Source organism: Pagrus major, chromosome 8, assembly GCF_040436345.1.
Source record: "Pagrus major chromosome 8, Pma_NU_1.0".
NCBI lineage: Eukaryota > Metazoa > Chordata > Actinopteri > Spariformes > Sparidae > Pagrus > Pagrus major.
The window spans coordinates 8,487,103-8,502,600 of record NC_133222.1 but is presented as its reverse complement, the minus strand read 5'-3'; the positions used below and the strand labels follow the sequence as shown (position 1 = coordinate 8,502,600).

Genomic DNA, 15,498 nt, shown 5'->3' with positions numbered 1-15,498 from the left:
TTTGTTGATGGTTTGTCAGTATATTTTGCCTACAGATTATGTTTAAAAAACAGAATATGTATAGATTTATCTGTATGCTGACTGTAAAGAAATATGCTTGTAAAATTGTCTTGTTTTTCACTCAGTGTAAAAACAACAAATCTAATGTTATGGTTTTGTGGTTGTACACAGGATGTGTTGAGATATTATGCAAATTGTGCTGTAAAAAAATCAGCTGTTTCCCCCCGAGTCTAAAGAATAAATATTAAGAAGAGCTATATTACACATGCAGAGCTTGGCGTGGTTTTCTTTTGGATTGTAGAATAGAAATTTGAAGAACATCTTATTTTTACATCAGGATTAAACTGTAATTTTTTCCAGTAATAAGCAAACAGACATTTTGACTTTCCAATGTACAAAAAACAAGCAGTCTGGTACAGTGTCATACTTGATACAACCACCAGGTGGTGCCAAAGTGATGCACATCTTGGCTTTAATTATTAAGGATAAATCTACAGTAAACAAGTAACCCCTCTGCAACACTTCAGTCCTTATTTTTTGAGTAGTTTTATCATAATTTATTAATAAAGCTTGTCAAGGGCAAGTGCAATTCATATTTATATCAACAGAGTGACAGACATCTGTTAGTTTGCAGTACCCCTGTGCTAAATATCAATATTTCTGACATTAACATTTATAAGTTAACAACATGATTTACTCCCAGCAGTATAGTACAATATTTGTTTTTCATTTTTTAATGGTCCAGTCTTATCTTTTAACCTTTGTATACCTCATATCAGCCTTAACCAAAAGGACTAAACATTCTGTGTCTAGCATTGCACTTCATCACGGACGTCATTCCTCCTACAACAACTCCATGCTCAGTCATGCCTTTGATGCTTTATTTAGCTGTGATGTGAAGTCATGGTCAGACTGAGACTGGGCTGTTTGACTGCTGTAGAAAAAAATATTTCTGGTTCTCGATGAAGCGGGTTGATAAGAGCAGAAGAATAACACTTTTAATAATGATGATAAATCTTTGTTTTTTTATTTGGAAATACCAACACAGCCCATTGACTTCTTTGTCATCTGCGTAAAACATGACAAAGTACTTTGATGGTTTAATCATCATTGTCATCTTTTTAAAAAATGAGCTTGATATGACAAATAAAGAATGGATCAATGTAAAGTACGGATCAGCCAAAGACCAACAAATATGTGTGAGTCCTTGAAACCTCGGTTGGAGCTGGCTCAGTTAGAGCTCGATCAATTTAAATATGATCAAACAAATCTAAGTGTTAAAATACAATTGCTTGCTGGAAGGATGCCAAAGGGAATAGCAACTTAATACATAATGCATGCACAACAGTGCTCTTAAAAGCATCATAAATTGCAATTGCAGACATGTAAATGAGAGGCAGGACATGATCCCCTGATTTAGAATCTAGATGCTGCTGGTGGTAAAAATATTGCACATTCATGCACACACAGAATCTCAATATTAGGTTAATATTATCATCCACACACTGGTTCTTGGATGCTAAGTGACTCACAGGCAATGCATACAATAATTCAATTCATTCATTCATTCTGATATGTTTATGTATACATTATGTGTAGTCACATGGTTATGTACTACATGTATTACTACAACGTAATGTGACATATGAATTATAATACTGTTATTGTACCTGCACACAACCTTTTGTAAAACAGACAAACGAATAAATCTAGTTTAAAAAAAAAGAAGTAGAACTGTGTGCACCTGGTTTAAGGCAGCAGTCTTTCACAGCAACTGATTCTTGTGATTTTCATGAATTACCTCCAGATGGCAGTATCCTCTCTCATATAAACTCAACCGTCACTGAACAGTGTGACTGATCTGTAACTGGCAGTGCTTTTACATTACCAGCAGTGCAAGAGACCCACGTCTACAGGTGGTTCTTTCTTCTGAGGTCAGGATTAGACTGCTAGGCTGAATATGTTTAAAAACAGTGATGTTTGTATTTTTACATTTTGCTGTTGGTAAAACTAATGCAGAACTACAGGACAAACCATGTTATTAGTCTTATGCAGTATAAAGCAAAACTGTTTTCTTTTGTCCAAGTGAAATGAATAATAAAATAGATGGTAACTTGAGTCATGTAACCATATGGACTATGAATAATATTTGTGTTGTCTGGTGTCTCAGGCTTTAGATGGAGATACACTGTTTGCGCGGGTCTGTCTGACAGATGCCATTAGTTTTTATTCAGGTCTTCCACTAATATCCATCTCTTACGCTGTGTGTGAGCAGAGATACAGCAGTCTGGGCATTAGTCTGACACCTCCTCCTATTTGAAATGTAGTGTGAGATGTTCCTGATTAATAAAAAAAAGTACTGAATGGGGATCCTCTCTGCTCTGCTCTGCTCTTGGCTGTTCTGCTATTATGTTCCTCCACCCCGAATAACACCTCCAGCTCTCACCATTCACTTACTTCTCTCCATCCCGTCCGCAGGTGCATCTGTGTGAGATGCGAGATGTGTGAGCGTGAGAGAGGTGTAGCGGGGGGACAATGTGTGGAGGGTGATTGGACAGTGGGAGTGAAGGGATGAGGGCAGTGGAGGAACCGAGGGGGAGAGGAGCAACAGTGCAGCAGAGTGAGAGCAGGGGGGGAGTTGTGGATGGGAGAGACAAAGAGAGAAGGGTGAGGGGATGGAGGAGGGGAGGGTGAGAGGACACGAGAGATGGTGTGTGGTTGCCAGGCAACGATTGATAACCAAATCCCCAAGCATCCTGCTTGTGCTGCCCTGCCCTCCCTGCAGGCCTGAATTACACACACAAACGCACACACACACACACACACACACACACAAACACACTTGCACAGACAGAGTAGGTTTATGCTCTGGCTGTGTTATTCAATTATTCAATAAATTAAAAGTGTTGATGCTCATTAAATTCAAACTGAAGACAAAAACTGATTTTAGATACTGCAGCGGTGCAGCAGCTTGTATATATTCTCTGTATTATATCATTTATACATTCTTGTTAGGATGCGCAGCACATAGCCACGAATTCAATCTTATAAAACAGGTATGTGATTGATGGCAGTGAGATTTATTGGGCTTTTACCCTACTTTGCTCATAAGATTTTACACCATATGTGTGGAATCAATACATCTGTCACACTGATTCCCATGTGGGACAGCTCCCCTGCTCGCTGCCACTCAATGCTACCAGTATGACTGATAGCGAGTGGCAAAGATTGTGCTATCAAAGCTTGTAAATTCTCCCATCCATCCCTCCAGGTTGTAGAGATTGAGGGGTTGCGGGGCATTTTAAAGAGGCAACCCTGCATCTGTATTCAGTGTGCGTGCGCTCATGTGTGTGTGTGGTACCTGTGGTCAGACCCTCCTTTGAGCAGGTGTTTCTTTATAGAGAGGTTAAAAAAAAACAAAAAAACAATTTGCTACCAATATGGAGAGCTGTATACCTAAAGGGAAGGGGATAAATGTGCGTTTTGGACCCCAAATATGACAGCTTCTGTTGAAATATCTCATTTTTTTTAATGTTCCCGTAGAATTTAAAACAATAAAACTGTCACATCTTCAAGAAAATGGGGATAAATTGTAAACTGCCTCAGATGAAGTCACACAGAGTATCTGATTACAAGATGAAACTGAGCATATGTGATTTTTCTTTCCCTAGATTGAAAAGGTGGGGGGACATCTGGGAGAGAGAGAGGGAGAGAGAGAGACACAGAGAGAGAGAGAGAGAGAGAGAGAGAGAGAGAGAGAGAGAGAGAGAGAGACTGAAATCTCCAGCTCCAGTACCTGTTACAGAGCTGGATGGCCGGGTGATCAGATTAGAGGCGTCAGGGTTCGTTAATCTGCGGGGGAGCGACAGACTGCCACTCACGCTTCTCCCGCACACCGCTCCCATTCATCGGCGGCGAAGGGGAAGCAGGAGCACATTTGGTGTTGACGCGCGTCGGGGAGTTTCCCCCCTTGTGTGTTTTTTTTTTTTTTCCTTTCTTTCTTTTTTTTTTTTTTTTACAATGGATACCTGCAGGGTACGAGCCTGGGTGTTTCTGCTCCTGGCATGGCAGGACTGGTCTTTGGCATCGCAGTTCCCGACACAGCTCATGTAAGTATAATAACCCCCTCTAATCCAATCTCGAGCACTAAATGTCCACGCGCCCCTTCGTTCAGGAACAATTAAGGTGTACAGTAGTAGTGTACGTGCGCGTCAAGGGGTGTGAGAGAGCGGGGCGGGCAGGTTGGTTCATTCATGCACCAGTGGTCATCTTGAGGAAGACGCGCTTGGGGGGTAGACTATATAGTTGAGCCTTTCCTCTGGCTGCTCGCCTCCAGGCGGTGATTAATGTTGCTTCCCATAATCATCAGTTTGTCGCCGGTGGATGTCTGCGTCCGCGGAGCGCCGTGACAGCTCCTTTATGAAGTTGTGGAGGAGTTACAGTGGCTTCGCCCCGCTCCTCTTCCTTTATGTGAGATGACAAAAAGTTGCACCTCGTCTGCGGCTCTTACGAGTTTGGAGTTTAGTCATCCCCCTGTAATAACAGATAATGTGGCGAAGCAGCCCTGTTATTCTGCAAGATGACAGCGATTACCATTTGCTGTGTGAGTATTTGCATTGCATGCACTCAAGAGCCACCCTGCAGCATTAAATGCCCAGCCAGTCATGCTCTGACTACATAAATGTGAAGTCACAGATGGAAAATCAGCATGTGTTCACAACGATAAACAAAACATGAACAGCATTAGAGGAGACTTATCTACTCATCCATCATCCCTTTGTGATCAATGACAGGTTATTAATAGGTTTAGACTATTTGTTGTTTGCACCTTATAAACATTGTGATCAGAGATTAATGCATTTATAAATTAGAAAAGCACAGCAGAAATATTACGCCTCTCAGTGTAGTGTAAAAACAATTCTTCAGTACAGTTACAGAGACGCTCTTGCTGGTATTCATATTCAAAAGGTAAAGACACCAGTTTTTCTGTTTCTGCTAGACCGGACCACTGTAGCAGACAATCTACATTTGTTCCGGCTACCCTTCAGCATACACACGATAAGTGACAGAGCAAATACCTGTACTTTTGCAGCCTTGAGGTGAAAGCAAAGAAAAACCACTCATCAGCTAACATCCCTTTGTGCTGAATCTATTGCAGTGGTTTTCAAACTTTTTTTGCCCAAGGCACACCAAAGGGCAAGGCAAAATCTCAAGGTGCACCTGTCTCTATACCATGTATTATGTAATCACTCTGAAGCCTGAATGTTCATTTTTACCTATTAAAGCCGAATAAGATTTGACAAACGGCGATATAACTCATGACATATGATTCAATAATTCATTTGGATCTTTGTAAAATAACACAAAAGCAGCATCACACGCACTGAAACCAGACAGGACACAAAATTAAAAACGAGGTGAACTGCTCCGCACAAGAAAGCGATCCATTTTTCCCCTTGTTATCCTCCTTCACACTGGCTGTCAATCATGGCCTTTGATGTGTCACACTCTAATAATTCCCACCATCTGACAGTTGTGTGAACAGTGAAATACTGGGGTTCCCTGGAAGGTTTTCAAAGGTGTTTTTATTGGATATAGAATTTGCCTCCGTGTTAGGAGATGACTGCGTACAATGTGGTAAACTGAAATCTCACTCATTCTTATTGTATAGCTGTGTATCGCAATAATAACATATGGCTGTAACAAAATCCCACGGCACGCCCGGGCGCCTCTGCACACAATTTGGGAAGCACAGATCGGTCCTTAATGTCCTCTTACTTCTGTTTCCAAACTTCACACGACCTCATTGACTAGCAGATCTGTGCTACATGAACATACCTATAGAGCGAAGTAGCCAACTACATGTCTATGACTATTTGAACAAATGGCTCTTCCAGAAACATGGCGGACGAGCAGCTTGTGCAAAAAAAGAACCATCTTTAATGCGATGTTGTGTTTCAATGGTGCAAATGGAAAAATTCAAAGGTTATTCCAAGTCTTTTGACCAGATCGCCCATCTCTAGGACAGTGTCATATTTTCTTTAGGCTGTAGCATGAAGACCTCAAATGCTTCTTTTGGATTTGATTGCTAAAAAAAAAAAAACACTTGCAGGCCCCGGCGTTCAATCTAATTTCAGATTGCACCTGAAGCTGACTGACAGTCAGCCTTAGGTTTGATATATTAATGGTCACCATTCAGTATCAAAGTCTTCATATTTGCATGGCCTCTCTTCTTTTTAGGATGGTTTCTGAATTCAGTTTCCATTAGAAGTACAAGGGGTGGCGGAGGGCTCTGCTTTTGAATTCTCTCCCGGAAAAAAATGTGCAGCCTGGATCACCAGAGAGTCCACTGTGTACATCTCTGTTGCAGCTCGAGCAAACAAATATACCTGATCTTACTAATGTGAAATAGCAAGCACTAAATATAAACGTTGTCTAGATTCATTGCCACATGTCTATCTGCATGAGTTGGACCCGCTATAGGGATATGAGAGTAATACATCTCATCATGGCTCTAATATGTCTGCAAAGAAAAGGTGTTTTTTTAGAGTGTGCAGGATGATGAGATGCAATTGATTGTTTGAACACAGACATAAACCAAATAAAATTCAATTAACTCCATTCATCAAGTGCTTTCTCCTGGGTAACACTAATCAAATGGGTAGAGAGAAAAATACTGATTATCTAAAGGTACTGTTGCAAACTGTAATCAGCTGCTTTCATGAGGCTTTTTCTTGCTAAATAGCTTCGCTGTTCACGCAAATATCCTGCAGATGAAACATTTTGTACCACCTTGAAGAACAATTTTAAATAACAAGGAACTTGTGTGCCAATTCCCAGAGTGACGTCTTCGAATTGTCTTTTTTTTCTACCTTCATTTTCTATCATTAATGACAAAGAAAAGCAACAAATCCCTATATTTAAGAAGCTTGAACCAGCAACTGTTTGCCACTTTTGCTTGAAAAATGACTCATCCGATGAGTCATATATCAAAATACTTCGCAATTCCTTTTTATCAATTAAATGATTGATCAACTAATCATTGCAGCTCTAGCTGGTAGCTGTTTTGATCAAGACTGAGGGTGCTGGGATGGTCAGCGCTTGATCCCAAAAAACCCTCAGCTTTATATAAAAGGACTTTTTAGAATCTGGGCCAGGCTGAGGAAGGCAGAATTGGCCACTTGGGTGTTAGTGTATAGGCTACAGAGCGTGAGCGGAGCACCGCGGGTTGTTTTGGTGCACTACAGTTGGTGTTCCCATGCCTCATTCGGCTTTTGCTGTCCGGACTGGACCGCTTCTGTCTTTGCCTCTGTAATGATGTGTAATTAGACTGTAGTTTAACACAGTCGCCAACTGAGATACACACTACGGGCCAGCTCATTACTCTCTCTAGTTCCAAAGTGATGGTACCACAACATCTGTCTCTCTCTTTCTTGTATTGTCTCTCCGCCTCTCTTTCTGTTTTGCTCTCATTTGCTCTTCCTGTGTCTGAAAAACAATGTAGGGCAGTGTCTGACCCAGTTGCCATTTGTATGTGCGTTTGTGTGTGTGTGTTTAATTATCCAGCGTTGTACCAGAGGCTGCAGTAATCAAAGCCCAGCAACCAGAGCAGAAACATTTTGCTACCTCAGCTCCACAACAATGACTCTATTACTGTTTAACCATCTCTGAATTGGCATGTTATTTTAGCCACTGGAAAGAGCTTACATTAAACTCTACTTGTGATGACAGCGTGATGGTGATAAGATTATAAGCATCGCTGGCATTACCTACTTTGTATCCGTATGGACAGAGCTAACTCCAGATACATTACTTACAATTGCAGGAGGAAACCCGACATCACATATCAACCATGATGGGTTGAGTGCAGGCTTCACCTAATGGCATTCAAGAAGCGCTGCCATTAAACTAGGTTGGGACCTCAAGGGATGGTTGGAAATGCATGATTTAAGGTTGAGGAATTAATGTGCGGAGATTTTCCAGGCCTATGGATAATACAACTGGCCGTTAAAAGCCAATTTAACAGAAGGATTTGACTGCAAATATTCATATAAAGCAACAGGCATACGACTTTAGGGACTGGTAGCATAACTTTGTGTTTTATGGCCCTTTACTGTGTATAATGAGCCGAGTGAGCACTTTGCAGTCACGACTTCTTTGTGTGCACATTGCAGTGTTTACACACACACACACACACACACACACACACACACACAAAGCAAATACGAAATCAAGGGGTTCAGTTTTGTGATAATTAGGCTGAGTTATTCTGCAGATGAGACGATTTTATGAAGCCTTCCAGAACGACAAAATATTCTAAATAGACTGAAAAAAAAAAAGTCCAAGTCATCCATATTGGACTCGCAGACGAACAAATACCCACACACTGCACCACAGCCTGGGTCGTCTCTTCCATTTGTCAGCACCTGGGAGTTTTTGTTATATAGATTTACACTGGTAGCAGTAGATTGCACAGAAGTTAAACGCAGCAGAGACGGCCCTCTGCTTCTCTGAATGTCAAGGTGCTGGATGTACAAACACACACGCACACATACACGCAGACACACACTCACACATATAAACTCTAACTCACAATTGAGTTGTCAGTGCTTCAGGCTTTGAGAGCTTAGGGGTCCAAGGTCCACTAAAATACCTCACAATCAGTTTGCCGTTAGTAGATTTGGGGACAAAGGAAGGGTGGAGGGTGGAAGGAGAGATGAGGATCAAGAGAAGAGAATTTAAGTGGAGAGAAGAGAGTGAAAATGAGGCAAGGAGAGGAGAGGAGAGGATCATAGAGAGTTTGAGGCTCGTATGCTCACATAAAAGGTATCTGACTGGCTGTGTTGCATCAGATGCAAACATACAGTATCGGTATTTCCAGCAGAATAAGAGAAAGCAATAATGTAACACACAAAGCATCAGTGTAATATATCGTATACAATGATAAGATAAGAAAAGTATCGCAAAATAAATGCATGTGTAAGTACGGGCAGTATTAGAGCGTACAAAGAAGAAATGACACATGAGGCCCAATTAGTCACAAGTGGAACATAACTGCAATTAAAATTTCATCACAAGGCCTTTTTAATAGCTATTCTGAAGCTTTTGATCGTATCACATAATCTTTAAGTCAACATACATGAGAAGTCCTCAGAGGAAGTGGGAACTTGAACATCAGAAGTCCATGGCAACTGAGCACGATCCACCTGCTGACGAAGGTAGTGTGATATGTTCAAGAGCTCCAGAACTGCTACTGAATGGAGCTCGGCGGTGATATTGTTTGATCAAATGCTGTTTCAAGCTTTCAATCAATTGTGTAAAACTGTGTATCAGTCCTTTTTGTTTTCATTTAATAGTAATTGATTCGTATGCTGCTTTATAGTAGCTATATAGTCGCCTCCATCAGAATGTCTGCCAATGTATGGGAAGACAAGTTGATTACCTGCTGGGACTCAGCATCAGGACATTATTTTAAATGGCATTTCGGATTTTTTTAACTAAATTGTTTCATACAAGTTGTGAACTCCTCATCATGAATGCCACACCTGCCGATTAAAGTGAAGGGGGTCCGCCCTGGAGTTAGTGACAACTTCAACGCAGCCTCTCTTAGAGCAGATGGACCTTTAAAGTGGACTAGCTATGCTCATTCGAGTGACAAACTCTCTCCAACTCCCCCAAAAAAGGCCCTTTGCTGCCAGGCCTGAGAACTTTCACGGTTGAATCCCAGCGCCACCATATTAAAAGTGCATGCCAGTGATTTCGTATTACATTTCCATAAAGTGGGGGAGTTGTCCTGACTTTTAGTTGCTAGTTTGGGTCAGGCTCCAGAAACACTCAATCCAACACTTCTCATTATCCAACTCATTAGTCCCTCCCCACTTGGTTAACACCCACATCTTCCAAACTCCACGCTTCAGTTTGAAACACATGGTGTCTAAGTCTGAGCCATCACAGCTAGTCTAGGCTGATATTAAGTTTATCACTAGTCAGTCATTATTGGCGTATATGCTGCCAACAAGTAAATAACCGAAATACAGAAACATCAAAGATACATTTGAGTTAATTAGTTTGTTTGCCAGAGATATATGACACGTTTGTTTTTTAAATTACAGTCAGGGATCCCTGTCAAAAAATGTATGTTATGTATTAATGTGAAGGTATGTTACATTTTTTTAAATAGTCATATAATAAATATTAGTGTCAGCCTCAGAAATATAGTACTGTCAGACAATTCTGCACTCTTGCTGGATTAACAGAATGAAAAACAGCCATCATGCTGCTTTTATGGCTGTGGATCACCTGTTTGCCAGCACCTGGTCATCCAGCAGCTCCACTGGTTCTTTTGCATCTGCTGCCAGCTGAAAGATGAGTAGCGAAACAACACCATTTGGTGGGTCCAAATCACTGTAACATGCAGCAGTAGACATCTATGTTAGCTTTCATCCTCATAGTCATGAAGCTCTGCCAAGCCTCCGTCTGCAGAGTTGTCCACAACCCCTAAACCATCTGGCTTTGGGAATTAAGAGATAGCAGTTGAATCATGGCTGACCCTGCTCTAATATCTCCACCTACCCTCTTTTCCTAAAAAAAGTCACACTGTGCTAGCCCCTCTGGTATTCCTGCTCTTGCAAAGCATATCATCTTCCTCCACAACAGTACTTTCTCAGAATTTTCCTCGTCACTTTTGAGTTTTTGCTTCTCTGACGCATCTTTCCCACTTCTTTTTTGGCTTCTTGATCGTCTGTACCTTTCTTTCTTCCTCCCTCAGCTCTAGATGTTTTGCACACATACTGTAGCTTGCATCACACTGCTGTAATGACAATCTTTTAGGAATATTTTCTGGGTGTTGCATATCGGTTTGCCTTTGTTTATTCCAGTTTAGTAGATGTGAGTATAATACGTCTCTTTGCCATTGGGGAGGATCGCAGCTGAGTCTGTGTGAGTGTGAATGCATGTCAATGAGAGCGTCTGTATCCCATACCAATCTGTTATCATTCTCATGCAGTATTAATGGCTCTGTCTCAGTGTGCGTGTGTATGCGTGTGCACGTATGGCGGCATATATGGGGAATTAATGCACATGCACGCACCAGGTACCAGGTACGCCTCAAGACAAAGTCGGATATTTCAAGTCACCGTGTAACTTAATGCATGATGTCCTGGCTCTTTGTCATGCGTCTCTCGTCTGTCTCTATCCATGGTGTTCAGGAGGCACACAGTGAAATACTACGTCAGTATATTATAATGCATGTAGGCTTATTGTGGCCTGACACGATGATTGGAGGAGGATGAGAGGAAGGTATAATCCAGTATGTGGCACCAGCAGGCTGGACCTGATGTCCCCGGAGACCCTTTGATACCCAGAGAAGCACGTCCGTCCTGGACACCTCCCACCTCTCGCCTGTCCACTCACATCACCGTCACCGGTATTCACAACACCGGCTGACACTTATCTGATTGGTTGACTTGATGTTTGAACCCGCAGAAACTAATCGCATTGGTTGGCACCCAATGACACGTGTTTGATTGGACGACATTGTATTCGTCCGCAGTGATACCGGCGATGATTGGTTGACATTTTGCCTGAACCGTCGGAGTGATTCTCTTTCTGCTTTCTTTGTGTTTACGCTGTGTGTCAGGACGGTCTTGTTAGATGACAGATGAAAGATAACTTCATTGACAGTTTAATTGCACTGTGAAATGCCTGTGATGTGTCTTCTAAAATGGCTGCGTCTGAGTTACAAGATCGGTTGTGTGCATTGCTTTTTGTCCCGTAGGATTAAAGACTGGGTTGATCAAATGCAGAAAGAGCTCGTCACCCTGGCAGACACGGCCACAGCTGGGAAGGGGCTCACTCAGGTACAAACAACCAAGCACTACACACACATAAACAAAGGAAGAAAAAGAAAGTCTAACTCTGCTACAGACCACCCACATATAATTGTGTTAAAGAAATTGTTGTATGGTTCTGAAACTATGTAGTTTTCATTTTGGGCAAAACTTCTTTAAAATTGAATAAAACAAATGCATTTCTGACATAATGTATGTGATCACTACTCTCTCTGTTTCGGTCTAGATTTTTGAGAGAAACCGACACCTTTACACTGTGGAGCAAAACGACGCAGAGGAGCTGGTGGACAGAGCAGCCACAAAAATTGAACAGCTGCTGCTGAAGAGGTCTGCTGCCTTAGAGGTAAGACTCAGCCCACTTAGAGGAACGTACTGTTTTAAAGCTGTACAAGATGGTTATTAACCACAGAAAAGAACATTTCCATCCCTGTCTTGTTAAGACAATGCGGACTTGAATATATATTTATATATATATTGTATAACCAAAGTGTCTGTGGTGAACCATGTGTTAAATCCACTTTTTGGTTCAACTGTTGGCGATTGTATTTATCAGCATGTCTCAGTGTGTATTGAAGAGCATGAGTTTAAAGGGAAAAGACATTTCAGATATGATGTGGTGTTGTTTTTAATGTTTGTGACATTTAATGAGACATGTTTTATAAATAAAACAAGTTAAGTAAGAGTTTTCCATGGAAAACTTTTTGAACCGAACAAGCCAAGAACACTGAGCTTGCATGTTAATTTTAATGGACCGGCTTTATGACTGCTAGACCCCTGGAGAGAGAAAGGACAGGGCGAACTAAGAAGAGAAGAGTTTTAAATGTTCAAACTTTCCACTGAAAGATGTGCCTATTGTTCTTCACAGTGTGACTTCAACAGAGTTGGATTGAACCCACAACACTGAGCCCGAGGGCTTTAGCTGCTAGAGTAGAGTAGTAGTGTTGGTGTGCCTGAAACCCAGTCAAAGAATTGAGTTTGAATGCATCTTTTAAATCTTATACCTCTATTTTTTATTTTGTCTTTTAATATTTTGCACTTCGTTCCTTTGGACTAATCATTGCTATATTCAGATACAGTAAATTAAGTTGAGTTGAACATCTGTTGGACATCTAATGATCTTTGAAGCACCTGCATTGACAAATTTCATAAGAATTAGCTAACATAACATAATATATGTCAACAATCAATTTTGATTATATATCAGCTGACTCACAAGTTATTGCCCAAAACATAAAGCATGACGTTGCCGGCACACCAACCATCTGTCTGTTTTTTAATGATTCATCTGACCGAGGTTTCACACTAACTCTCCAAGTGTGATTGCTGTGAGATTGGTTGAAATGAGCCTTCAAATGTAGAAAGTCACATTAAAAACATTTTAATGATCTTTTGGCAGCAAGACGCATGGACCTCCACCAAAACCAAAAGGCTTCCTCTGAGGAAACAAATGTTCGAAAATGAGTTGAAATCAGTCAACAACCTCCACAATCCTGGAGGCTTTCACACTGTCGAAATGCTCACTGATGATTCAGTGGCGAGGCTATAGGGATCTAACGGATCACTTAATTGTGTGACAGTAACAACAGGCTCGCAAACGAGTTGAAAGCGAGGACAGAGATCTTTCTTCTGCAGGATCCGATGTGATAATAAGTGCTTTGACCCTGGGGATGTTCTCTCTTTCCTCCCCTCTCTTCTTCTATTCCTTTTTTTTAACCAGAAGTGGGTCAGAGAAGCTCATCTATATCAGGAGTTTGAACTGTTTTTATACATTCAGAGGGAGTTCACAGCACCCCCTTACTCTGCCTTTATAAGGCATCGCCATTGTTTTCTTATTAGTAATGGAGAGGGAGTATTTATGAATGTTCATAAACACATACCCTGCCAAGTGTCTGTCTTGTGTATGTTAAGTAAACATCCTGGTGTTTCTTATTGTTTTTTTCCGAGCACTGGTGCCATAAGATGCGTAAGCAGCAAGGAGAACATTGGCTTCAGTGTATTATCCAAATGATAAAAGAGAGAGATGGTTGCGAGGGTCGGGCGTGTTCGTCTGTATGTGCGTTCATGTCTTATGTGGGAGGGGGGGTCCAGCTACCTTGATGCTGACAGTCCATCCAACCTCCGGACATCGATCACTTCTCACTCTTTATTGCATCTTTTTGTCTCATCCTCCTCTACGAGTAACCTCAAGGCACACCGATATTGAGTTCCCTGTCCAGAGATGCATGGATGGGGAGATAAATGGATGAATAGATGATGTGAAAGAGGGGCAAATGCATGAACATGATTGAGTGATAGAAAAATGAGCAAGGAGGATAGGTGCAATGAAAAGTCAGAGAGCATTAACGATAGAGAGAGAGTACGACGGTGAGCTCAGGTTTTCGAAAAGAACACCACACAGCGGTGCCAATAAACACCAGCACACTTAAATCAGAACTTATACATACAGCGTCCCAGTAGAGTTTAAAGTTGTGCGTTGAGTGGATTTTTTGCTGACCAATCTCCTCAGGTAAATTTGGCTATAAAGTTTATCAGACAGTGTACAGGAGGAGAATCTTCATTGCAGCTGGGAGATCCTCTCTTGTTCGGTGCCTTTGATATAAGGACGGGAGTGACGCTCAATGTCAACATAATTGGAGATAGCCCAAGGCACTTGAGCCACTTCCACTTAGTTGTCAGCTACTTTCAAACTTTCATCCTTCCCTTTCCTCTCTGTCTTTCGCTCTCTCTCTCTTTCGTCTTGGCTGTCTTTCCGTCTCTGATCTCTAACTCTGCATGATGGATGACCTTTGAAAGGCCACCGTTTACCCAGCCACAGGTGTGCGGAGCAAGTGTGTGTCTATGCGGGCTTCCATAAATAAGTGTGTGGCAGAGTGTAACATGCATTATTAATGAGTACTCGGCTGCGCACTGTTGGGAGAGATCACTTTATCAAAGGTTTTACAATGTATTCTGGGGTTTGATCTCAACAGGAAAGACACACAATTAACACACATTGGTGCAGGAATGGGGGGTCCTGTGGGGGCTGCAGCCGCGCCTTCTGGCCAGAATGAAACGCATTGGAAGTGATGCTTGAGCGTTTTAAGTAACCTTTGATAAAAATAGATGAAACAATTTCTATTTTTGATAAACATGTCCAGTGTCTGTTTTTCTTAATTAAGTATCCTGACGTGACCTCCTAGCATATGTTTTTACTTTTAATTTTCTAAGTAGTGACAGTGGAGCGACATGTTATCTTTACAGCCACAGACACATTCATGCAGAATTTATGCTGCTTTTATCCTGTAAATCATGATTTTATTTTGTTTAGTGTTGGTGTCCTCTTGTATGTACAGAGCGGAACGTAGCCCACTGTCAACCTGTGGAGGTGAGGACATTTATATGAACAATGCGTGCAGAGAAAGTGCTGACAGCTGTTGTTGGACGTTTACAATGTTTTAAACATGATGCATTATTGATGTTGAATAATACTGCACACAGTCAACATTAAACAGCCCGCACCAGTTAAGCCATTAGGTTTAGGTTTAGCAGTGGCAGCTGACTTTGTTGCAGGTTTAGATATTCTTAATCATACGCAGTAGGCGATTTGAGGCAGGATGAGGAGGGTGGGGCCCCTTGTTAACCTGCTATCACCCGTCTAAACTTTATACTG

General features: G+C 41.5%; 1 protein-coding gene across 1 annotated transcript in view; it reads left to right on the top strand.

Annotated features, from left to right (window-relative positions):
* Positions 1–4,020: 4,020 nt before the first annotated feature.
* The window catches only part of LOC141001679 (voltage-dependent calcium channel subunit alpha-2/delta-1), a 67,835-nt gene continuing 56,357 nt past the window's right edge, over positions 4,021–15,498 (top strand). The window contains exons 1-3 of the mRNA XM_073472827.1: positions 4,021–4,109; positions 11,777–11,858; positions 12,076–12,192. Of these exons, the coding sequence (XP_073328928.1) occupies positions 4,021–4,109; positions 11,777–11,858; positions 12,076–12,192 (288 nt within the window). The remainder of the gene's footprint in view (positions 4,110–11,776; positions 11,859–12,075; positions 12,193–15,498) is intronic.